Here is a 24,059-nt window from a genome sequence, read left to right as displayed (position 1 = left end):
CTATTTGTAACGCCTCCTCAGAAAACCGTTTTGCCTTTTTGTATTTCTTTTTTGGGGGATGGTTTTTATCACTGCCTCCTGCACAGTGTCATGAACCTCCGTCCATAGTTCTTCAGGAACTCTATCCCTTAAATCTGTTTGTCATTTCCATTGTATAATCATTAAGGGATTTGATTTAGGTCATACCTGAACGGTCTAGTGGTTTTCCCCACTTTCTTCAATTTAAGTCTGAATTTGGCAATGAGGAGTTCGTGATCTGAGCCACAGTCAGCTCCCAGGTCTTGTTTTTGCTTCCTGCATAGTGCTTCTCCATCTTTGGCTGCAAAGAGTATAATCAAGCTGATTTCTGGTGATGTCCATGTGTAGAGTGATCTCTTGTGTTGTTGGAGGAAGGTGTTTGCTATGACCAGTGGGTTCTCTTGGCAAAGCTGTTAGCCTTTGCCTTGCTTCATTTTGTACTCCCAAGACCAAACTTGTTACTCCAGGTATCTCTTGACTTCCTACTTTTACATTCCAGTCCCCTATGATGAAAAAGACATCTTTTTTTGGTGTTAGTTTTAGAAGGTCTTGTAGATCATCATAGAGCCATTCAACTTCAGCTTCTTCAGCTGGTGGGGGCATAGACTTGGATTACTACGATAGTGAATGGTTCGCCTTGGAGATGAACAGAGATCATTCTGTCGTTTTTGAGTTTGCACCCAAGTACTGCATTTTGGACTCTCTTGTTGACTGTGAGGGCTGCTCCATTTCTTTTAAGGTATTCTTGCCCACAGTAGTAGATGTATCTGGTCATCTGAATTAAATTCACCTATTCTGGTCCATTTTAGTTCACTGAATCCTAAAATGTCTATGTTTACTCGAAAGTATGTTGTAGGTTTTCAGAATGTTCTGAACTGTTGTGTGGAAATCAGTTTGAGGTATTGTCACACTTTTGGGCCCTGAGGAGAATTGCCTCCCCTAAGTAAATGAAGCATGATTACTCATTTGAGGCTTAGGATTGAACAGTTGACTAAATGGAGTATTTCTCTCCTTTATTAATCCCGGAAGGTCAAACTGCAAGGCCAAGGTGCCTAGATTTTCCTAGACCCGCAGTATATCGTACTTGGGAAAGAACAGTTTATTTGTTCATTTCAAAACTGGGTCACATTCTGGCTAACAGTGATAGTACTGCTGGGCCTATTGTCACTTCATGGTAAAAACATTCTCACCGTAGGCTCGTGTTGTTAGTCCTTCCTGATATGTTTAGCTAGGTTGCAGAGTGGCTTCCGTATGAAGTGTCTATAGAATTTTCTATACTCACATATGTCTGGTCAGCCTATGCTTCCTGACTTGCTTGGCTGGATCTCTGCAGTCTTTCTGGGCCTCTGGTACCATAAGTCTAGATTTCTCCTTTTTCTTAATTCCTGACCTTGGGAGTTATCCTTATTTAAGTCTCCAAAATCAGTCAGGTAGAGATAGATACAGCTTTAGTTTTGTCTACCAACTTTGGGAATTGACGTAATTCTTAGAAACATAATACCCAGGTAACTTGAAACATAACACCCAGTTTGACACATAGATTGTTGGTTTGCAGCCTGGAGCTTCCTTGTGAGTGGTGGACTGAGATTTGGAGTCTGTTTAGTGAACTGCTTGTGTCCCCAGGGTCTGTTGGTCATACGTCAGTTTTGACTGAATGGGGCAAAGTGATGACTTTTCTTACAGTCAGATGCCTCTGGAATCCAGACTTAGATTAGCATTGCCAGTCCAAAATGTGAGACCTGAGTGTGTATTTGCTCCTCAGTGTATATTTATTGAGGGCCTACTAGGTGTTAGCCTTGTGCAGACAGTAGTGAGTGAGAGAGGTAAGTCTCCTACTCTCTGGAGAGCTTGCATTCTAATAGGGGAGACAGTGAATTTCTGAAGGTAGTACTAACAACTGACACTTGGTGTGTAAGTATGTAGTTAGTTGGTCAGACATTCGTGCTAGACATTTTGCACACATTATGAGGGGGTACGTTTTGTTAGCTTTATTAGTTCAGATGTGGAAGGTGAGATCAGGGAAATTAAGAAATTTACCCAAGCTTACAGAGCCGGTTTGCCTTGGAAACTAACTGAGATCGTTCTGTTGTGTTTGAGATTGCATCCAAGTACTGCATTTTAGACTCTTGTTGACTATGAGGGCTATTCCATTTTTTCTAAGGAATTCTTGCCCACAGTAGTAGATGTAATGCTCATCTGAATTAAATTCACCCATTCCCATCCATTTTAGTTCACTGATTCTGGACCATTCAACATTCAAACCATTCCAGCCATTCAACAGTAATCCAAGTCTGTGCCCCAACCACTAATGCTGAAGAAGCTGAAGTTGACCCGTTCTGTGAAGACCTACAGGACCTTCTAGAACTAATGCCAGAAAACGAGGTTCTCTTCATCAGAGGGGACTAGAATGCAAAAGTAGAAAATCAAGAGATACCTGGAGTAACAGGCAAGTTTGGCCTTGGAGTACAAAATGAAGCAGGGCAAAGGCTAACAGCTTTGCCAAGAGAACCCACTGGTCATATCAAACACCTTCCTCCAACAACACAAGAGATCACTCTACACATGGACATCACCAGATGGTCAATACCGAAATCAGCTTGATTATATTCTTTGCAGCCAAAGATGGAGATGCTGTATACAGTCAGCAAAAACAAGACCAGGAGCTGACTGTGGCTTAGATCATGAACTCCTTATTGCCAAATTCAGACTTAAATTGAAGAAAGTATGGAAAACCACTAGACTAAGTATGACCTGGATCAAATCCCTTATTATACAGTGGAGATGATGAATAGATTCAAGGGATTAGATTTGATAGAGTGCCTGAAGAACTGTGGATGGAGGTTTGTAACATTGTACAGGAGGTAGTGACCAGAACCATCTCCAAGAAAAAGAAATGCAAGAGGACAAAGTGGTGGTCTGAGGAGGCCTCACAGATAGCTGAAAAGAAAAGCAGAAGGCAAAGGAGGAAGGGAAGGATATACCCAACAGACCTAGATAGCACAGTCAAAAGCAGAGGCATCCAGCACTCTGCAAACAAAGGGAGGCATCCAGCACTCTGCAAACGAAGGTCCTTCTGGTCAGAGCTATTGTTTCTCCAGTCGTCATGTATCGGCATGAGAGTTGGACAGTAAAGAAGGCTGAGTGCCAAAGAATTGATGCTTTCGAACTGTGGGTGGAGAAGACTCTTGAGAGTCCCGTGGACTGCAAGGAGATCCAGCCAGTCAGTCCTCAAGGAGGTCAGTCCTGAATATTCATGGGAATGACTCATGCTGAAGCTGAAGCTCCAGTACTTTGGCCACTTGATGCGAAGAGTCGACTTACTGGAAAAGACCTTGATGCTGGGAAAGATTGAGGGCAGGAGGAGAAGGGGGCGACAGAGGGTGAGATGGTTAGATAGCATTGCCAGCTCAGTGGACATGAGTTTGAGCAAACTCCAGAAGACAGTGAAGGACAGAGGACCCTGGCATGCTGCAGTCCGTGGGGTCGCAAAGAGTCGGACACGGCTTAGTGACTGAACAGCAACAAAAGGAGCTCAGTAGGCGTTCATTGAGGATACCCTTCAGCTCCTACTTCCATTGCGTTTGAAAAGTTAGCTCTGGGACCTGCCGCTTCTGTGGCCCAGATGTGGACGGAGCCTTCGAGGGTTTGAGATCTCCCCTACCTCGGTAGTGTCATGTTTGGTGAAATGGCACATTTTGATTAAATAAAGACTAATAAAATATATGCAGTTTAAGGTATAATTTTCCTTTGTTTCAGTTCATTTTGACCATTTTTTCATATTATGAGAAAATGAAAATTGGGCCATTTCATTCAGTTTAAGACCTTCATGATTTTCCCCTTCAGATATCATTTGGAATTATTAAAGCCTTCAGAAGTATTTTGGATATTAAGATAGGAAATTCCTGTGGTGGTAATAACAATGAGAAATTATACATACAAGAAAACATCTTTTAATATGTTTTTGAAACCAGTTGTAGTTGTGATAGATATCCGAAATTTTCAGTTATTTCTCACCAACAATAAAAATCAAGCAAGCGAGAGGGAATTTGGTGTTGTGGAATGTCCATAAAACCTGACCAGGACACTTTGGACCCAGCTTTGTTCAGTAATCATAGCTGCCCTTTAATGTGTGTCCACTGGCAAACAGTGCTAAGTACTCTGTAAGTAGCATTTCTGATTCTTATAATAGCCTTTGAGGTTTCCATGACAGCATCCATTTATAGGTGATGAAACTGATGTTCAGAGAGAAGTTAAGCGACTTTAGAAGTTCAGGATCCAGCGGCAAGCAGCGCAGTGGACCTCCGGCTTGCCCTCAGCCTGACCTCAGACACACCAGGCTGCTGCTCTCTGCCCGTGATTCCCAGTGTGCCCAGGCCCATCTTCTGCCCTTTCTGAGCCTCAGTTTTCCTAGTTCTGAAATGAAGGGGTTAGGTTTAAACTACTACGGAGGTCTTTATAGCATTGTGTCAGAAAGGCTCTCAGGGTCCTCAGGCCTGCTGTACTGCCTGCAGCTCTTAGGCTTTTCACTGTGTTGTTGAGCACCTCCTGTGCACCAGGCAGCAGTGTAAGATGCTTAGACTGTGGACGGCTTTCAGAATGAATCAGTTCAGTTCAGTTCAGTCGCTCAGTCGTGTCCGACTCTCCGCGACCCCATGAATCACAGCACGCCAGGCCTCCCTGTCCATCACCAACTTCCGGAGTTCACTCAAACTCATGTCCACAGAGTCGGTGATGCCATCCAGCCGTCTCATTCTCCGTCGTCCCCTTCTCCTCCCGCCCCCAACCTTTCCCAGCATCAGAGTCTTTTCCAGTGAGTCAACTCGTCGCATGAGGTGGCCAAAGTATTGCAGTTTCAGCTTTAGCATCAGTCCCTCCAATGAACACCCAGGATCGATCTCCCTTAGAATGGACTGGTTGGATCTCCTTGCGGTACAAGGGACTCTCAAGTCTTCTCCAGCACCACAGTTCAAAAGCATCAATTCGACTGTATTTCCCTGATAACTTCAGACTTCAAGGTGCTAAGTGCCCTGTTCTTCAGCAGTAAACCTTGCCTGTTACTCCCTAACTTGGGAAGGGAGGTACTTCATATCCCCTTGATTCCTTATGGGATGAAATGCCCTGTTGTGCTTAGAGGCCAAGAACTGCATTGCTTTTGGTAAGTTGGAAATATGCAGTGGCTGCACAGTGGAGCCGGTACTGATTTAAAGAAATATTCAATCATAAATACTTCTGATGTGAACAGAAACATTTTGGAAGACTGACTATGAGGGGCTCATTAACTGAATACTTTCTTAACTCACTTGAAAGTTTGGTTAATATTTCTACCTTGAGAGAAGACAGTCTCTTTAGAACCTACATATTATCACCTGAAAGTCAGGATAGGGCCAGTATATATAAGTTCAGTTCAGTTGCTCAGTTGTGTCTGACTCTTTGCTACCCCATGAACTGAAGCACACCAGACTTCCCTGTCCATCACCAACTCCTGGAGTTTGCTCAGACTCCTGTCCATTGAGTCAGTGATGCCATCCAGCCATCTCATCCTCTGTCATCCCCTTCTCCTCCTGCCTTCAACCTTTCCCAGCATCAGGGTCTTTTCTAGTGAGTCAGTTCTTCACATCAGGTGACTTAAGTATTGGAGCTTCTACTTCAGCATCAGCCCTTCCAATGAATATTCAGGACTGATTTCCTTCAGTATGGACTGGTTGGAGCTCCTTGGAGTCCAAGGGACTCTCAAGAGTCTTCTCCAGCACCACAGCTCAGAAGTATCAATTCTTCGGCACTCAGCTTTCTTTATAGTCCAACTCTCACATTCATACATGACTACTCGAAAAACCATAGCCTTGACTAGATGGACCTTTGTTGGCAAAGTGATTTGTCAGCTTTTGAATATACTGTCTAGTTTTGCCATAGCTTTTCTTCCAAAAAGCAAGTGTCTTTTATTTTCATGGCTGCAGTCACCATCTGCAGTGATTTTGGAGTCCCCAAAAGTAAAGTTTCTCACTGTTTGCATTGTTTCCCCATCTATTTACCATGAAGTTACGGGACCAGATCACATGATCTTAGTTTTCTGAATGTTGAGTTTTAAGCCAGCTTTTTCAGTCTCTTTCACTTTCATTTAGAGGTTTAGTTCCTCTTCGCTTTCTGCCATAAGGGTGGTGCCATCTGCGTATCAGGTTATTGATCTTTCTCCTGATGCCATGACCTGGTCATGGTTGTTCAGAGGTGACTCTGAAAGATGAACTGCCCAGGTCAGTAGGTGCCCAACAGACTGTATATTATAAAACTTTAAGACAAATGTTTCATGTCATTATCCTGCTGGAAGTACAAGATACTGCGTATGCTGTTGAGTTGTACCTTCAGTGATGCTTAGGATTTTATTTATGTGCTTTATGGTGTTTTATTTAAAAATTTTTTCTTTTTATGAGTTTAACTTTAAAAATGTAAGTTTGTACAATAAAGACTCTACTGGCCTTCTCTGTCCTCTGTCTACCCAGATCCCTCCATTCCTTAAAAGTACAAACCACCATGTTAAATTTCTGGTACATTTCTTCCTACATTTCTTTATGCAAATATAAGCAAACATGAGTGTTTTTCTTATCTTTCCTCCCGCTGCAAGAGGTACTCTAGATACGCTGTTGTCTGTATCCTGCTTTTTTTGAAATTATGGAACGTGTCACCAGTTTGTGTGTCATCCTTGCCCAGAGGCCATGCTAATCTTCTCTAGTTTTAAGTATGTGTGCTGCTGAAGTGAGCACTGTGCCTTGCTTTTTTTCAGTTAATAGTATATCCTTATTTTTGTGAAATTGAGACCACTAAGAATTTGTGTGCTCATAATTATTTCATGGCATAAAGGGTTTTCAGTCTCCATCAGCTGATAGTAATAGTTTTCAGAGAGTAAACCTGTGGCTGCCTCTTGAGAAACCTGTATGCAGGTCAGGAAGCAACAGTTAGAACCGGTCATGGAACAACAGACTGGTTCCAAATAGGAAAAGGAGTGCGTCAAGGTTGTATATTGTCACCTTGCTTATTTAACTTATATGCAGAGTACATCATGAGGAACGCTGGGCTGGAAGAAGCACAAGCTGGAATCAAGATTGCTGGGAGAAATATCAATAACCTCAGATATGCAGATGACACTACCCTTATGGCAGAAAGTGAAGAGGAACTCAAAAGCCTCTTGATGAAAGTGAAAGAGGAGAGTGAAAAGGTTGGCTTGAAGCTCAACATTCAGAAAACAAAGATCATGGCATCTGGTCCCATCACTTCATGGGAAATAGATGGAAAAACAGTGGAAACAGTGTCAGACTTTGTTTTTTTGGGCTCCAAAATCACTGCAGATGTTGATTGCAGCCATGAAATTAAAAGACGCTTGCTCCTTGGAAGGAAAGTTATGACCAACCTTGATAGTATATTAAAAAGCAGAGACATTACTTTGCCGACCAAGGTCCGTCTAGTCAAGGCAATGGTTTTTCCCGTGGTCATGTATGGATGTGAGAGTTGGACTGTGAAGAAAGCTGATCGCCGAAGAATCGATGCTTTTGAACTGTGGTGTTGGAGAAGACTCTTGAGAGTCCCTTATACTGCAAGGAGATCCAACCAGTCCATTCTAAAGGAGATCAATCCTGGATGTTCATTGGAGGGACTGATGCTAAAGCTGAAACTCCAATACTTTGGCCACCTCATGAGACGAGTTGACTCACTGGAAAAGACTCTGATGCTGGGAAAGGTTGGGGGCGGGAGGAGAAGGGGACGACGGAGAATGAGATGGCTGGATGGCATCACCGACTCTGTGGACATGAGTTTGAGTGTACTCCGGGAGTTGGTGATGGACAGGGAGGCCTGGCGTGCTGTGATTCATGGGGTCGCGGAGAGTCGGACACGACTGAGCGACTGAACTGAACTGAACTGAAACCTGTGGCAGATTTTTACTCAGACTGACTTTTGTGATTTTAAATACTTCCTGCCTCGCTGTGAAGTGGGAAACCTGGCACTGTTTTCAGAAGTCCTAGAGTTGATGAAGCAGCTCCTATTCCAGCTTTGTGTGGACAGAGTCTGTATATCTTAGCATTCTCAACAGTTTTGTTCTCGGTTTGTTAGTCTTGGCTGAGTAACGCCTTCAGAGCTTTCTTTTATCATTTGTCTTCCACAGAACCAATTACTTCACAAATCGGAACATTTAGTTACTGACCGTTAAATTCTGAAAAAGCTGCTTGCTTGTTTTTGTGGTGTTTTAATCTTCCTTACTTACAGCCCTGCCAACGGTGCTTCCTTCCGCCTCCTTCCCAGAAAGATAAACAAAAATCTAACTTAAACTCTTACATAGTAAGGTGCCCTCATGGAATGAAATTGAGAAAATGTTTTGTTTCAGTTAAACTGTAAATTTTGAAAGTCATTGCTTCAGGAAAAATATAGCTAAAAAAATTAAAATAGTAAAGTAATTGAAGGACGGTTAACAGTATCATGAAGGAACTAAAATAGAGAAAGTGGTTGATGTGGTCAGAGGATAAAATTGAATTCTCCTTTTTTTCTGCATGTGTTCTGGGCGGGAACATCTCAGATACGTGCATCAGTGTAGTAACTGTGGTGGAGCCCCTCCTGGGGAGGGTAGTTATTTGCTCATTTGTGAGATACCTGGGAGGTAGGGAAGGACAGGAAGCCTGGCATGCTGCAGCCCGTGGGGCCTCATAGAGTCATACGTGACTTAGCGACTTAACAACAGCAACACGTAAAGTTATTTCTCCCGGAGTCCTCTCATGAACTCTGAATTGTCCTTTCCTTTGTGGAGTTACTTCTTGAAAGCACTTAAGAGTATACTGCCTAATATTAGCTCACATGCTGTCTGGAAGTAATGAGTGTTACTTCAAAGAGCGTTTGTTTGTTTGTTTGGATGAATTTTTTGAGTTTAGTAATTTAGTGAATTTAGCAGAGTTTTGTGAAATTAGTAATGGAAAATGATTTTATATTCCTGTCCACCATTCACCCACTTAGCAGATTTTTTTGAGGCCTATTGTGTGGTCATTGTTGGGGGAGGTAGTGCTGAGTTATACTCCAGTGTGCTGGCTGCTCTTGGCCAGTGTCCACCTTTTGACTTCCTGTGTGGCAGTTGTGGGTAAGCGTGGCATTTGGAACCGGTGGTCTTGGGTTTAGGTCCTGAGGCCGTTTCCTTATCTTGAGGCCTCAGGAACTCACAAGTCAGGAGCTCTTGCTGGGTTGTCGGAGTGAACGAATCTGTGTGGAAGCGTGTCCTCTGCAGTGGCCTGTGGCACTGTCCTCATCCAGTTCATGCAGTGGTCACTCTTCTCATCCCTTGCATTTTCTAGTTGCATCTTCCTCAGCTGGATTTGGGGAATATTTGCTATGGAGTTTGTGAGTCATGGAGATGATGACTAGTCTCTATCCAATTTTATTGTTTTTTCCCTTAGGTGCTTTCAGATACATTTTTTCATTCAACCATTAGGTTAAGAAGGTATTTTTACTTCATAGGTGAGGACTTCCTAAGTGTTGAAATTATACGGTGAAACGAGTGGAACTGACCACTGATACCTAGCCCAGGGGTCTGTCCTCTGCCCATTACTGTCCACAGAGGGAAGAATACTCTCCTCAGCACAGAAAAGCTGTTTAGTAGAAGCAATAAGAGTGCAGTCTCTAAACCATAGTCTTAATTTAAGAGTCTTGCTTTTCCACCATGGCTGTGTAACCTTCAGCAAGTAATTGGAATCTCTGTAATACACCAAAAAATTGATTAAGTTGCACTGGCGACCCACTCCAGTACTCTTGCCTGGAAACTCCCATGGACAGAGGAGCCTGGTAGGCTGCAGTCCGTGGGGTTGCTAAGAGCCGGACACGACTGAACGCCTTCACTTTCATTTTTCACTTTCATGCATTGGAGAAGGAAATGGGAACCCACTCCAGTGTTCTTGCCTGGAGAATCCCAGGGACGGGAGCCTGGTGGGCTGCTGTCTATGGGGTTGCACAGAGTCGGACACCACTGAAGCGACTTAGCAGCAGCAGCAGCAGCTATAATAAAGAAAAACAGCAGCTATATAACTGTAAAAATATTATAAAGTGTGGAAGATTTAAGCTGGGAACCTGTTAAATCATTCATCCTAAAGGAGAGAAGCAAGAGGGCCCACCCATATAGTTCCTCATTGGAAGGATCATGAGAGTACGCAACTCGGCTAGGGAGCAGTGTTTTGATTCAGTTTTACCTTTTCATTTTTTTCTGATTTGAGCTTGTGGACATGTGAGGGTGAGAGAGAACGTGTGGCAGTGTTAAAAGCAGGTGCCCTGGCGCCAGGCAGCCAGAGTTAAGATCCCAGTAACTCTGCTGTCGGCTCTTCACTGCTTCGTGCCTCTCAGTTTCCTTGTCTGTAGGGAAAATGAGTTAATACACGTGAAAAATGAGTTTTAGATCAGTAATTACCACTTAGTAAGCAGAGCTTATCTTGAACTTTGGAGCAGTTCCGTCTGCAGGGGAACATCTGGAGACCCAGGAATAGAAGGGATCTGATCAGAGTACTTAAAGGCTTTCAGTGAGCCGCGGGGCCCCAGGCAGGGCGCAGAACTTCCTGAAGTGTGAAGAGGAATCTTAAACACCAGGTAGGTGTGTGTCCTCTGTGGGCGTGGACCGTAGGCAGTGAGAGCAGTGACTCACTGTGCTGAGCTCCTTGCCTGGGAGGGGCTGCAGCGCTGGGCCCCTTTGTCAGGGTCGTTAGCACTTCCCCTTTCAGTGCCTGGCTGAGCACCCCTTCCACAGTGGAAGGTTTCTGAGGATTTGGGATGAGTTTCTGATGAGGACTTCTTTGTCCCTTCTACTTCCCCACCGAGGCGCCGGACAGGGTGTGGACCGTCTGTGCTGTCTGTTCTCAGCGCTTTGCCTGGGCTCAGCCTTCAGTGTTGGCTCCTCCGAACTTGTTTAAAATCTTGTCACTCTTTCTAGCGAAGGTGCCACTTGTTTTTGTTTTGTTTTGTGCTTTTTTTTCTGGCTTTATTGAGGTATATTTGTCTGTTACATGTTTAAAGTATACAGCATGATGATTTGATGTGTATATGCATTGTGAAATGATTCCCACGATCCAGTTATTTAACAAGTACATCACCTCATCTAGCTGTCCACCCCCTCTCTTTTTTTTTTTTGTGAGACCCACTTCTGTTTAATTGAGTGTGTCTTATTTCATTCTGGGTGCAAACCTTACGGAGCCCTCCCAGAGATGCTCATTCACCAAGTGACTGCCTCCTGCCCCAAGCCAACCTGGAAGTACCACTTAGCTCTAAAAGCATCTCTCCTGTGAAGCTTTCCTCGTGGCCCTCTCTCTCAGTGTCCCAGGGCTGCCATCAATAGCCCCACAGCCTGGGTGACTTGAACCAGGAGGTTATCGTCTCAGTTCTGGAGACCAGACATGCCTGGTCAGGGTGTCAGCAGGGCAGGTTCCTTCTGAGACGGTGAGGGGGCCTCTGTTCCATGTGGCCTTCCCCCTGTAGTCGTTTCTGTGTCCCGAGGTCCCGCTTGCATAAGGATGCCAGTCAGATTGAGGCAGGGGCTGGATGGGCCCCAGGCTGAGTGGCTGGAGTTCCTCCCCTGTGGATAGACATTCCAAAGTAGCGAGAGGGAGGAGAGCTGAGGCCTGTCCACAGAAGAGAGACCACGGAGACCTCCCTGACTGCACAAGGAGCCCAGAAAGGCTCCTTGGAGGTCAGAAAGGGAGGGGTCCTCCCATCTACAGTAAGCAGTGTCAGCCTACCCACAGGCCTCTTTGCTAAAATCTACCTTGACTGAGAGATGCTCTCATGCGTGGGAGGACCCCAAGATAAACCAAGTATGGACTCAGAACCAGGCAAAGCAAGATGATTGGCCAAAGGAAACCCAGAAGAAGTGCCCCATAAAAACAATTCAAGCTCTCATGCGGGCCTGACTGTCTCTCTGAACCTTCCATGTGTCTATCCGTGTGTACTTCTTTTTTCTCCTAATAAACACTTTACTTGTCTCATTATCCTCTGTCTCTTATGTGGAAGTTCATTTCTACACAGCAGATGGGCCAGGGCCTCATCGCTGGCCACTGGTCCCTGGTGCTGTAGAGGTTAGGATTTAGTGCTATCACTGCCGTGGTCTAACCTCAATCTCTGGCTGGGAACCAAAACACTGCTTCAGGCCGCTGCTGGCCAAGGCTGCCCGAGATCAGTATTGGATTCGCGACGCACCCTGTTCCAGCATGACGTCGTCTTAACTAATTCTGTCTGCAGTGACCTGTGTCCAGATAAGGTTACATTCTGAGGAGCTGGGAGTTAAGGCTTCAACATGAATTTAGGGGCATATGATTCAACTCATAACACCCTCGCTCTGCTTTTCTACCTCCCTTGACACTTTTGCCCTGCTGACGCATGAGTAGATTTCTCATGGCTTGAAGGGTATTTATGTTACATTTATTTGTCTATAATCTCCTGCTCCTTTTGTAACTTTCTATCTCTGGTGCCTTGCTCCGGATGTGGAAAGCAGCTCTGATGAGATGTATGAAGCATCAGGAGTTGGTGGACATGGAGGAGGAGACTGCAGAGATAGATGCCTCTTTTCCTTGTTTTTCTGTTGACAGTCCCAAAGGCTGTCTGCAGTTGCGGGTGAGGGGCCCATGGACACCAGCAGAGGCTGCCGCTGTTATTACCACATGAGCATGTTTGCTGCCTCCAGGTTTATTTTCCTTGTCTTTACGTTTTCTGAGCTCATTTTAAGAACAGTTAGAAACTGAAAAGACCCTCTGGGTCTTCTAGCATTTGATTTACCTAGAGAATTTTGTTCATGGCCACCTTCTTGTTTCAGCCTTTGCTTTGAGTATTCTGTTTTTAGGAATTCAAAAGTAAATCATGTGAATGGTTGGAATAGTTCTCAAAATGTTTGTGCCAGAAGGGAGATGCCAAGAAATAATTGAATCTACCCTCAGAGCTTTAGAATTAGCTCCTTAGATGTTTTAGAGATGTAAAAATGTGTTTGGTTTCTGATCTGATCACACGTAAGTACAGGTGAATCATACTGGCGCTAGAACACCTTTGCTAGGAAAGAATATTCCAGGGCACGCTTTGTGTTATTTCCTGAATAACATTGTCAGCAGAGTGGTTAGATGGGATGTTAGTAGAAAAGGAAAGTTAATCTTAAAATATCCTTTCATCCCAATATCAGTCATATCTGTCTGAAAGAGCATGCTGAAATGTGCCCATCTGAAGGCACTCGGAGTGCAGCTTGTGTAAGGTCTGGAGGCGCTTTATTCTAGGAGCATCTCAGACTCACACGGAGTAGAGCAGTGTAGTGAGCTCTGTTGACCCTTCACCTGGTCTCAGCAGTTACTAACGTGGCCAGTCTTGTTTACTTTGTGTAACTGTTCAGTTCAGTCGCTCAGTCGTGTCCGACTCTCCGCGACCCCATGAATCGCAGCACGCCAGGCCTCCCTGTCCGTCACCAACTCCCGGAGTTCACTCAAACTCATGTCCACAGAGTCGGTGATGCCATCCAGCCATCTCATTCTCTGTCGTCCCCTTCTCCCGCCCCCAACCTTTCCCAGCATCAGAGTCTTTTCCAGTGAGTCAACTCGTCTCATGAGGTGGCCAAAGTATTGCAGTTTCAGCTTCAGCATCAGTCCTTCCACTCTCTCTCTATCCCATGCACGGTTTAGGCAGATTCCGTATGTCATTATTTTGTCTGTAAACATTTCTGTATGTATTAATATAACCATAATATTAGACGTAAAATTAGCAGCAGTTACTTAAAGCTATCCAATTCCTGTTATTGTTCAAATTTCTAATCGTCTCGAATGTCATTTTTAGATTTTTATTTTACACTTTATTTGAAGCAAGATCTAGCGAAGGTCCTTCTGAGACCTTGTCAGGTTTTAAGTAGGGGGGTGAATAACATGCTCTGATTTACATTTTGAACTCTGTCTGTACTAGCTGTGAAAGGTGGGTTGGTGGGGGCAGTTGTTAAAGAGACGGGCAGTAGAGAAGCTAATGAGGAGGCTACTGTGTGTCCAGGCGGCGAGTGCTGATTACCTAGGTTAGAGTGACGTGGAGAGATGGAGGGAAGTGGGTGAGTATGCAGTATCCTGTGGGCAGGCCACACTGTTCTCCATGGTTCTTCCAGGCTTCTGGATTCTGTTGGATGTGCACGTTTGTTTATTTGAAAGTATTGTCCTCAGATTTCATTGATTGGGGTATCAACATTTTAAGATTGGTGAAATCTTAAAATATTTACACAGATTAAGTTACAGCAGTTTTATCTATGTAATATTGCGATTGGGAACATTACCCTTAGAGGAGCATTAATCCCCACTTCTCTTGAATCAGTTTATTCAGCTTATTTGCCATTGTATCATCTTGTCTGTGTGTGACTACAGTGATGCTATTGACAACTTTATGTAGTAGAATAGGAAATTATAGTTTTTCACTTAAACATGTTCTATAATCTCAGGTATGTTACGCTAAAGAATATTCATAGTTTCATAGTACTGTATTGGACAGATTACATTACAATCATTCATGTATTGTTGGACACTGATCTTTTTAAACTATTTAAAAATCATTCTAATGTTGCAGGAAGTTTCTTTAGTCTGTATATTTTCCATTTCTTTTTTAAAAATTTGGGTTAAGTAATGATTTCTTCGTAGAGATTTTTCTAGAAAAATTTGCTGTCTTAACACACGCTTAAAAACTACATCAATGAAACTTGAAGCTATAATTAATAAAAAAAAAAAATCAACCAAATACAGGTTTTGTACTTTAAAAGTGGAATTATGTTTATTCTTGTTTCTTAGACTCAGAATATGTATATTTTGACTTAAGTTTATAGACTTCCTTATTGAAGGAATGGATCATGTGTATATTTGGTCTTCAGTTTTTTATCTTACTCCATTCACATGGCAATTTGTATAAACTGAGAGCAATCTCTGCCTTATCTTTAACATGTTGGTTTTACAAAGATTCATTTCTTTCAGTCAGCTCTGGGAACCAGGAAGCAGCTGTAGTTGCCACTAAAATGTTCCCCTCTGTCTTATTTACTGATGAAAATGGTTTAAAATTGAGACTCATTTGGTAATAGAGAACTCTTAATACTGTGTAATCTTTTGTATTTTTTCCCCCGAAATATTCATTTTGGAGCATTTTTATCATTGGCTCAGAATGGTCAGCTTCATTTATATCTAATGAAGAAATGTCAGACAACCATGAATAATATTTTGTTTTTTGGGTCCTTAAGAACAAACTAGGTTAAATAGATGAAACAAACATTTTAAATGATATGTTCAGAGAAGGGTAAGTTTTTAGGTCATTGGTTCCCTTATTATGTTTTATTGTCTTTTAGTCACTGTTTTTATACTTTGAGGTCCTCGAAATAGTGTTACTTTAAGTATGCTGTCATATCTTTAGATTTCAGAAGAGCAGTATCAAAATTGATCTTTCTCTTTAAAATAAGATGTTTTCTTCAACTGGTTATTCTTTAAAGATTTACTATTCAAATTGTGGTCTTAAGTCGGGCACGACTGAGCGACTAACACAGAGATTCACATTGTGGTCCAAGTTCATTGGCATTGGTGTCACTAGGGAGCTCATGAAACATGCAGGGTCTCAGGCTCTGTCTCATGCTATGAATTTGTATCCTAACGTGATTCTTAGGCAGTTCACATGCACATTAAAAAGCTAACAGTGCCAGCCCCAGATTCCCAAGGTTGGGTCCTCCTGTTAAGGCATTTGTGCCCTCAGTTCCACCCCTTGCCGTCCCTTCGGGGACGTTGTTTTCCCTCCCTGTGGTCATCATCATCAATTACAGTACAGCTTAGAGGTTAAAAACACAGGCTCTGCAGCCAGGAGTCCTGCATTACAGCCCCAGCCCTGCTGGCCTCGTAGCTGAGCGACCTGTGACGTGAGGGCGACAGTAGTATATTGACAGACGGGAGGCGAGAGGATCAGATACGAGTGAAGAACAGTGTCTCGCTTGCGGTTCTGGCTGCTTTCATTCTCCTTCCCCTTATCACAAACAGTATTTTAGATATCTGTTGCAGCATAACAAACCATTCCAGGACTTTGCAGCTTAAAATCACTGCTTTATTATTCATATTTTATGATTTTGTGGGTCAGGAATTTAGGCTCAGCTGGGCAGTTCTGTTCATTGTGGCATCTACTGAGGTTGCTGGATGACTTTCAAGTTTTTGAAGTAAGTAAGTTGTATATTCTGGATGTAAAGATTTTCTCAGATATATGATTTGTAAAATTTCCCCCATTTTATGGGTTGTCTTTTGACTTTATATATCCTTTGAAGCACAAATGTTTAAATTTTTAGGAAGGCCAGTTTATCTTTTTTTTCTTTCTTTCTTTTGTTGCTATTGTTTCGGTGTCATATAAGACTGCCTGAGCCAGGGTCTCAAAGATTTATTCACTTTCTTGTAAGAATTCTATAGTTTTTGCTGTTACATTTAGATCTGTGTTCCATTTGGAATGATTTTTTCTATACAGTGTAAGAAAGGGGCACTATTCACTTTTCTAGTTGCTGATTTAATCACCTCTTTTAAATCCCTACTTTGCTTAGCCTCTGTGGCTTGAGGAACTGTTGCTCACTCACTCTCCATTAAGAATCTGCCTGTGGGTTCTGAGATTATTTCCTTCTTTTAATTTATGCAGAAATTTTAATTCACATACCTGCTATATGCTGAAAACTCTGCTGGATGCTGGTTCTGCTGCCTCTTCTTTTTTAATTGTAATTTGTTTATTTTTGGCTGGGCTAGCTCTTCGTTACTGCATGGGCTTTCTCTGTTGGTGGCTCGCAGGGACTACTCTCTTGTGGAGCGCAGGCTCTAGGGCGCATGGGCTTCAGCAGTCACACTTTTCAGGCTCAGTAGTGGTGGTTCATGGGTTGAGTTGTTCCACGGCACATGGGATCTTCCTGGAACAGGGACTGAACCAGTATCTCCTGCATTGGCAGGCAGATTCTGTACCGCTGAGCCAGCGGGTTATAGAAGCAGAGTAGAAATGGAACTGTCTGTATGATTTGTAAAGGTGCTGTTTAGAGATTGAATAGTTAAAAGATGAACATTAAATTATGCATTCGAACAGCATTTCAAATAAAAGATTGGGATAAAAAGAGTGTAAAGTAAGTAGCTATATTAGCAAACTGTTAAATTTGAGCCATTTGGGAATCTTTTCAGATTACTCACCAACTCAAGGGCATATTGACATTTTCAGAGCCTGACGTTCTTTGAACTGAGAAGGTGATGTTGGTGGGCATTTCCCATTTGTGTGAATACAGATGTATAATCAGCTTCCCTCTGACCTGTGTGGAGGATCCTTTGCAGAGTCGCCACCAGTACTTTTTGGGGAAAATGTCAGGAATCAAATGTCTCTGGAAATGAACTGTGCTGCTATTAGAAGATCTTGTCTGTTTGGGATAATGTGGTGACTTTATCTTGGGGACAAAATTTTAATATCTAAAGAGTTTGCCAGAGGATATAGTAGGTTTGTTAGGTTGTTCTGTTGTCTGCTGAAGAACAGTGGTAAGGGCAAAACTGCCCTTGGTTGTTGGAAGGGTGGGAGATGGTGGCCAGCCATGTGCCTGAGAAGCCATGAGGAAGTACCACCCGTCATGACTGTGCCTTGTGGATCAGTTGGGGTCCTCGTGCTGGAGACTGTGTTTATCAGGCTGATGTGCTCGTCATGAAATGCTGCTGGGCACATATGCAAAAACAGTACTTTCTTTTGTTTTGGTTCTGTAGGAACCTAGAAGGATTGTGCGATGAATGGTGACACTCAGGCTGCAGTGGTGACCTCACCACCCCCGACCACAGCCCCTCACAAAGAGAGATATTTCGACAGAGTGGATGAGAACAATCCAGAATACTTGCGAGAGAGGAACATGGCACCAGACCTTCGCCAGGACTTCAACATGATGGAGCAAAAAAAGAGGGTGTCCATGATTCTGCAAAGTCCCGTAAGAGAAGCTTTTTCTTTGACCCTGGGTCCTCTATCTGCTTCCACTTCTTCAGCTCGTCTGCTCAGTTGTGTTTTTTACAGTCCATTTACCTTAACCCAGGAATTAGTGCCTTATGTATGTATGTGTATGGCTGTTGAAGAGTTAAGTTTAGTTCAAGTCATCAGACAAAACAAATGAAAAAGTTTCAATATCATAAAAGATAGATGTTTATTTCTTCTTTTTATACACCCTTTGCTTTTCCAGGAAGTCTGTATACATATTTGGACCATGTAAAAATTACTCTTTCCTCCAAAACACCTAGCTTCCTGCTGGGCATTTAGTAGGCCTTAGCAGTATCTGAGGCCTACTAAATGCCCAGCACGAAGCTAGGTGTTTTGGCCTTAGCCTGGAGAATCCCAGGGACGGGGGAGCCTGGTGGGCTTCCGTCTAAGGGGTCACACAGAGTCGGACACGACTGAAGTGACTTAGCAGCAGTAGCAGTAGCAGCAGTATCTGATTGTTGATTGATTTTACCTTTAATTATGGTTGGCTTGTGAACCACATTCACACCCAACTAAATGTCTCCTATTTGCATCTCTAGGTAAAGTAGTACTGTTTACGTTACCAAAACGTATGCGTTGGGGGGTCAGGCTGCTCGCCATTCAAAAGCCAATAAGCAGGCCAGGTTGGTGGAAAGGAAAGTTTGCTTTATATCAAATGCCAGCAACTGGTGGGGAGAGTGGTGGACATCTGTCCAAAGGCTGACACCTGCCTCACCCCCCACCCCCACCCCCGCACCGCCCCCTGCAAGCAGGGGATGAGAGCTTTTATAGAGTGAGGGGGAGGTTATACACAGAAACAGCAGTCATCTCTAACAGTCATCTTCAATTGGTCATCAGTGGTCTGACTAACATTATCTTGGTTGTTTTAGGTACAGTTAATCTTCAGTTCTGGGGTGTTCCCATTTCTTTGTGGTCACTTCTTAAAATTGGCAGCTCATGTCCCGGGTACAGTCTAGTTATCGTGTAGTTAACTTCTCCCCCTGGGGCATTAGTATCTATAAGACAGCTCACAGGATATGGCTCAGAATATTATCTACAGACCTTGAGAAACAACTAAAGGTCCTTGACTGTGCTTAATGACTATATTGTTGTTATTTGGTCTCCTTTGACTGTTTTCCTTTGTTTTAGCATTTCTCCCTTCTTTGATTACACTTATTCTTTGGCTAAAGTTTTCCGCAGGCCAAAGGCAGGCAGAGGGCATGGTGGAGGGTCAAGGACCATACGGTCAGTCCTGCTCCATTTCAGTTTCATAGTTTGCTCGTGTTGATGATGCTGCATTTGTGTGTGTCACTTATCATTTTAATTGTTTTATTTCCTTAATATTTGAGGTGTCATTTGGCAGATAACTCATTGAGTCTTTTTTTATATGTTGATCATCTCTATCTGCAAGGAGTTGGGCATTTAGCGATAAACAAGGCATATAAAGCTTATGTGTGTATTTGTTGTTATTTAGAGATAATTCCTCAGTAATATAACTTAACAATAAAGTTCACTAGTCTTAAGTACACACCTTGGTGAATTGTGACACGTGTGTCACACCTGTGTAAGCACCCAGAGCAAGTCTAAGACTTGACCTTCTAGTTGAAGGAGATGACCAAGAAACAACAGACATAACATAGTGCAGGGAACAATTGGATGATTGGAGTGCGCGTGACTGTGGTTAGAACAGGCCTTTCTGAGTGAGGGAGCTTGAACTCTGAATGACAGGACGGAGCCAGCCTGCAGGGATGGGGGAGCAGCAGGGATGAAACTCCTAGGACAGGAGCAGGCTTGGGGAGTGAAAGGGCAGCCCGCGTGGTTTGGGCACGGGGAGCGAGAGGGAGGGCGAGGTGCAGCGGGGGCCTGTCAGCTCAGCGCACGAGTCGTCTGTCTGGGCTCTGAGCACAGCAGAGGGTCGCTGGAGGGGTGCAGGTGGGGACGGCGCTTTTTAGCCTCAGCCATTCTAGGCTGGTACAGGTAGCATCGTTAGGACGAGAGAGGATGCTGTCCTCAAACAGCGGGGCTGGGAGCTTGGCCGGGGTGGTGGAGGTGGGGAGAGATAGGCTCCTTTGTGTTTTATTTCGAAGCTGGGATAAGTATCACTTGCTATGGACGTGGAGGAAGAGCTGAGAGATGCCGGTGCCAGCCGGCAAAGAGAACAGGTCCGGACCGCAACGATGTAGAAGCCTGAGAAAAGAATTAAGGAGTAAAGAATGGGGTCTAGAGGACTGAATGCTCGTGAGGCAAATCAGCGACTTTATTGAAAAGGGCCAGGGTTTTTATACAAAGTGAGACAGGGAACAGGATACATAAAAATACCAAGTCATTTACCAGGTTAGTTATTGCATCTATAGAAGATTACAAACGCTTGTTTGCTTTCTAAGACAAGCTTGGCATTTAGACTAATGCTCACGAGATAAGAAAAACTAGTCAGCAGGCTATAAAGATTAGGGAGTACATTCTTAATCTATTTTAAGAGATGAGGAAAACATACCTACATAAATCTGGGGGAATAAACAAGAAACCTAGCAAAGGATTATTTGCTCTGTTTTTCTCAAGGAAGAACAAATAAGGCCTGGTAAACGTTTTATGATTCTCTTAAGGGGTGGCGGGACAGGGAACAGCACTTTCAAGGCATTCCCAGGGCCAACATTTGGGGCCTTGTTCAGGCCGGCTCCCCGCAGAGAGAGGGAACCAAAGAATCAGGACAAGAGCTAGGCCTGGTGAAGCAGTTTTCCCTGTGAGAGCAGTAAGTAACTCAGTGAAAATCACTGAGGGGAGAGTGAAGGAACCAAACTGCCAACATTGGGTGTGTGCCAGGCACTGTGCTGGGCACTGGGGGTGTTGAGGGCACAGGGCCAGAGTGCCGCTGACCCACGCGCCCTGTGGGGTCCGGACAGGGGAGGACACTAGACAAAAGGCTGGGAAGTCCCGAGGTTCCCAGGGCTGGTGTTTGGGCTTTAGGAGCTTGGATTGTTAGGAGCTGCAGCCAGGGGTGGGAAGGCCCTCTCTCTGGGTGCGGATGCCGGCAGTTGGGAGCTGTGAGAGGGAGCCTATGAAGTGGCCTTCAGGATTCTCTGTTCTCTGTGGAGTAACCATGGGAGTCACCCGCTCAGAGTGGGCATGGGGATGGCGGAGAGGAGCGGACGAGGGAGGCGGTACGAGGAGCCGGGGGCGCACTCAGGAGGGCGCACTCAGGCAGCGCTCGTGGATAGAAAGGGTGAGGAGTGGAGCTTAGCTGGGGCTGGGGTTTTGCCAGGTGAAATGGCAGGGAGCCAGAGCTGTGAGCACGGGCATGCTTAGAACGTTAAACCAAGGGCCTCAGCTGCGGGAGGGGAAGATGCCTGCTTGCCATGAGGTCTTAGGGCCACGATGGGGTTGAAGGGAGGGCGAGCTCGACACTAGGAGTGGGTGTGTGGAGAACACGTGCTTGGGTCTGAGGTCAAAGAGGGCCACAGTTGCTAGGAATGAGGAGGTCTCTGGGGCGTGAGGGTGGAAACAGGAGGCCACAGTAAACTGAATGACATGGTCACTGGGGAGAGGCCATCAGAGGGCTGAGAGGTGGGAGTGTGGCTGTTGAACCGTCTGGAGTTAGGACCAAGCCAGCAGATGAGGTCACCGCTGGTGACTGCTTGCCGGGACCAGAATCTGGGATCCAGCTGGGTGTTTCCAGGCTCACTGGTCATTGCTAAGCTCCGCCCTGTATTGCACATATGGGTCATCCAGAGTGCTGCTGAGACAGAGGGTCGGTCCCTTGTACTAGGGACTTTTTCTTTTTGCATTTCCCTGACTAAGTTTTAAGTTCCTTGATGGCAGAGCAGTTTTTGTTTCTCCCCCCAGTATCTTTGTTCTCAGTGCCTAGTGTCATTTAATTGTTTGGCCTTTCATGTTGAGTGTGTGCATAGAATTCCGTTATACGGTGACTGAGTATATGTAATCAGTTCTCTTCTCTTTAAAATGTAGACTCTTCCCTTTTATTGGTAAGAGTGGAATGAACATCCTTAGGAATAAATCTTTGAGCACGTCTCTGATCAGTTCTTTAGAAATGATTCCTAGGAATAGAATGTTGATTCAGGTTTTTTAGCTTTTACCTTGTTAAATTACTTTTCAAAAAGAATGTACCAGTTTCTGCTCCAGGTGGTGATGAATGAGAGCACCCACTTGCCTTTGCAGCAGTGGGTGAGAACAGGCAGAGTTGGTCTCTGCGATTGTTACCCTTGCCTTGTGTCTCAAGGGGTCTCATTGTTTTAATTTGCCTTTTATTAGGCTTTCTGTGAAGAATTGGAGTCAATGATACAGGAACAGTTCAAGAAGGGGAAGAATCCCACAGGCCTGTTGGCACTGCAGCAGATTGCAGACTTCATGACCACAAACATACCCAATGTCTACCCGGCAGCTCCACAGGGAGGCATGGCGGCCTTGAACATGAGTGAGTAGTTCCTGACTCTGCACACAGAGTCTAGCCCTGCCGTTTTCCAGGTTGGATTCCCGAGCTCTTTGTGTGTGAAGGAGATGAGCACACGTAGTGTAACACGTGGAATTGAGTTTGCTTCTCCTTTTAAATTGAGCTTGAGTTCCAGTAAGAGACAGGCCTAACAGTACCTTGACTCAGTCGTGTCTGACTCTTCTGCAGCCCCGTGAACTTTAGCCCACCGGACTCCTCTGTCCGTGGAATTCTCCAGGCAAGAATACTGGAGTAGGTTGCCGTCTTTACCGACTGAGCCATCAGCCAGACTGTAGAGGGCTCCTTTTGTTATAAGCCAGTGAGACTCTTATTTCTTAGGAAGGTGACTTTTTATTAATATGTGGCTTCTCAGACCTTTATGAATTAAAAAGAAAAAAACTAATCAGAAATAATGCTTGGGGAGAAGCATGTTGATTTTGCCTGAACTTATTTCAGCCAAGCCAGCCTTTCTTATTCACCTTGCTTTGCTGCTGTTTGCAAATGAACGAGAAACAGAGAAATTCCAAACGAGTCAGAAGGAAAATGTTGGGTGGGTGAGTGTGAGCACAGAACGGCTAGTTGTGCAGAGATGGCGCTTTGCTGTGGCTGTTGAACCTGTGAACACGGCAGGGTGGAGCCTGGGGCGCCTTGCAGGTCAGCTTATCGCAGCGCTGTCTGCTGTGCGCTGTGCCTGGGTCAGTCTGATGAGCTGGGTAATCAGCTTAAGGTTTTGGTCTCCGTCAGATCATGTGCCGTTTGCTGTTTTCCCGTCCATTCTCTATTCGTAGAAGTTGATTGACTTTCACCCAAGTGATAGTATCATTGATATCCACAGAGTGTTAAGAAGCACATGTAATTTACTAACTCACACTTCTGTCCTGAGGTCGAATGATAGTCATTAGGTTTTCATGTTTTCACATGGATTTCTAATAGAGTCTAGTGATATTTACATGAATTGGATAATAAAGGACGATTAGTATATTTACTCACATGTTGTGTTTTTGATTTTTTCTTCTGTTTGCATTTATTTTTTGTGGCGTTTATTCCCAGGCCCTACGTTTTTGTTCGTTCAGTTTCTTCTGGGGTGTCTTTTTCTTCTGTGCAGCCTTCTCTTCTGGCTTAGGAACGGTATACTTTTTTTTTCAGTAAGGATCATGTCAGTATGGCAGGGAGAACTTGTGCGTGGGTTGGTCCGACCATGAACTCTGTAAGGCCTGGGGGCTTTGTTCACCCGGATGTGCTCAGTGACCAGCGAGTCTGTGTCGAGCCCCTTGAGTTCAACATCACTCCCTGCAGTTCTGAGCATGTGAGGAAAAGCTCAGCGCTCTTTCTGGGCACCTGGCCCTGGGTCCAGCCCCACTCTTTGGCCTGTGCGCACCTACCAGTTCCATCATCGTGACGACGTCGGAATGGCGTGCTGCGTCTTTAAAGGGACATCCTTCAGATACTCTGTGACTTTTCGGATATGCATGCCCTTAATCACCAGGGCAGTTTCATGACTGTTGAAAGTACATGAAGATTTGAACCTCTTGATTTGCATTATTTTGTGGAGTTTTCTGGGTCAAATGAATAGAGAACCATTTTTAGACGTTACCTCAGGCTGCTTACCAGAAAAGCATAT

At 44.3% G+C, this 24,059-nt stretch overlaps 1 protein-coding gene and 1 pseudogene across 4 annotated transcripts in view; one reads left to right on the top strand and one right to left on the bottom strand.

Annotated features, from left to right (window-relative positions):
- ADD1 (adducin 1) overlaps positions 1-24,059 on the top strand; it is a 93,754-nt gene that overhangs the window by 31,027 nt on the left and 38,668 nt on the right. For all 4 annotated transcript variants that reach the window (XM_055434471.2, XM_055434469.2, XM_055434474.2 and 1 more), the window contains exons 2-3: positions 17,757-17,971; positions 22,261-22,423. In XM_055434471.2, coding sequence (XP_055290446.1) covers positions 17,777-17,971; positions 22,261-22,423 — 358 coding nt within the window. In that variant the 5' untranslated portion in view covers positions 17,757-17,776. The remainder of the gene's footprint in view (positions 1-17,756; positions 17,972-22,260; positions 22,424-24,059) is intronic.
- LOC129562271 (U6 spliceosomal RNA) lies at positions 6,676-6,773 on the bottom strand (annotated as a pseudogene).

This window comes from Moschus berezovskii, chromosome 5, assembly GCF_049115385.1.
Source record: "Moschus berezovskii isolate FMDL1 chromosome 5, NW_MosBer_1.0, whole genome shotgun sequence".
Lineage (NCBI taxonomy): Eukaryota > Metazoa > Chordata > Mammalia > Artiodactyla > Moschidae > Moschus > Moschus berezovskii.
This window is presented reverse-complemented; position numbering and strand designations above follow the sequence as displayed.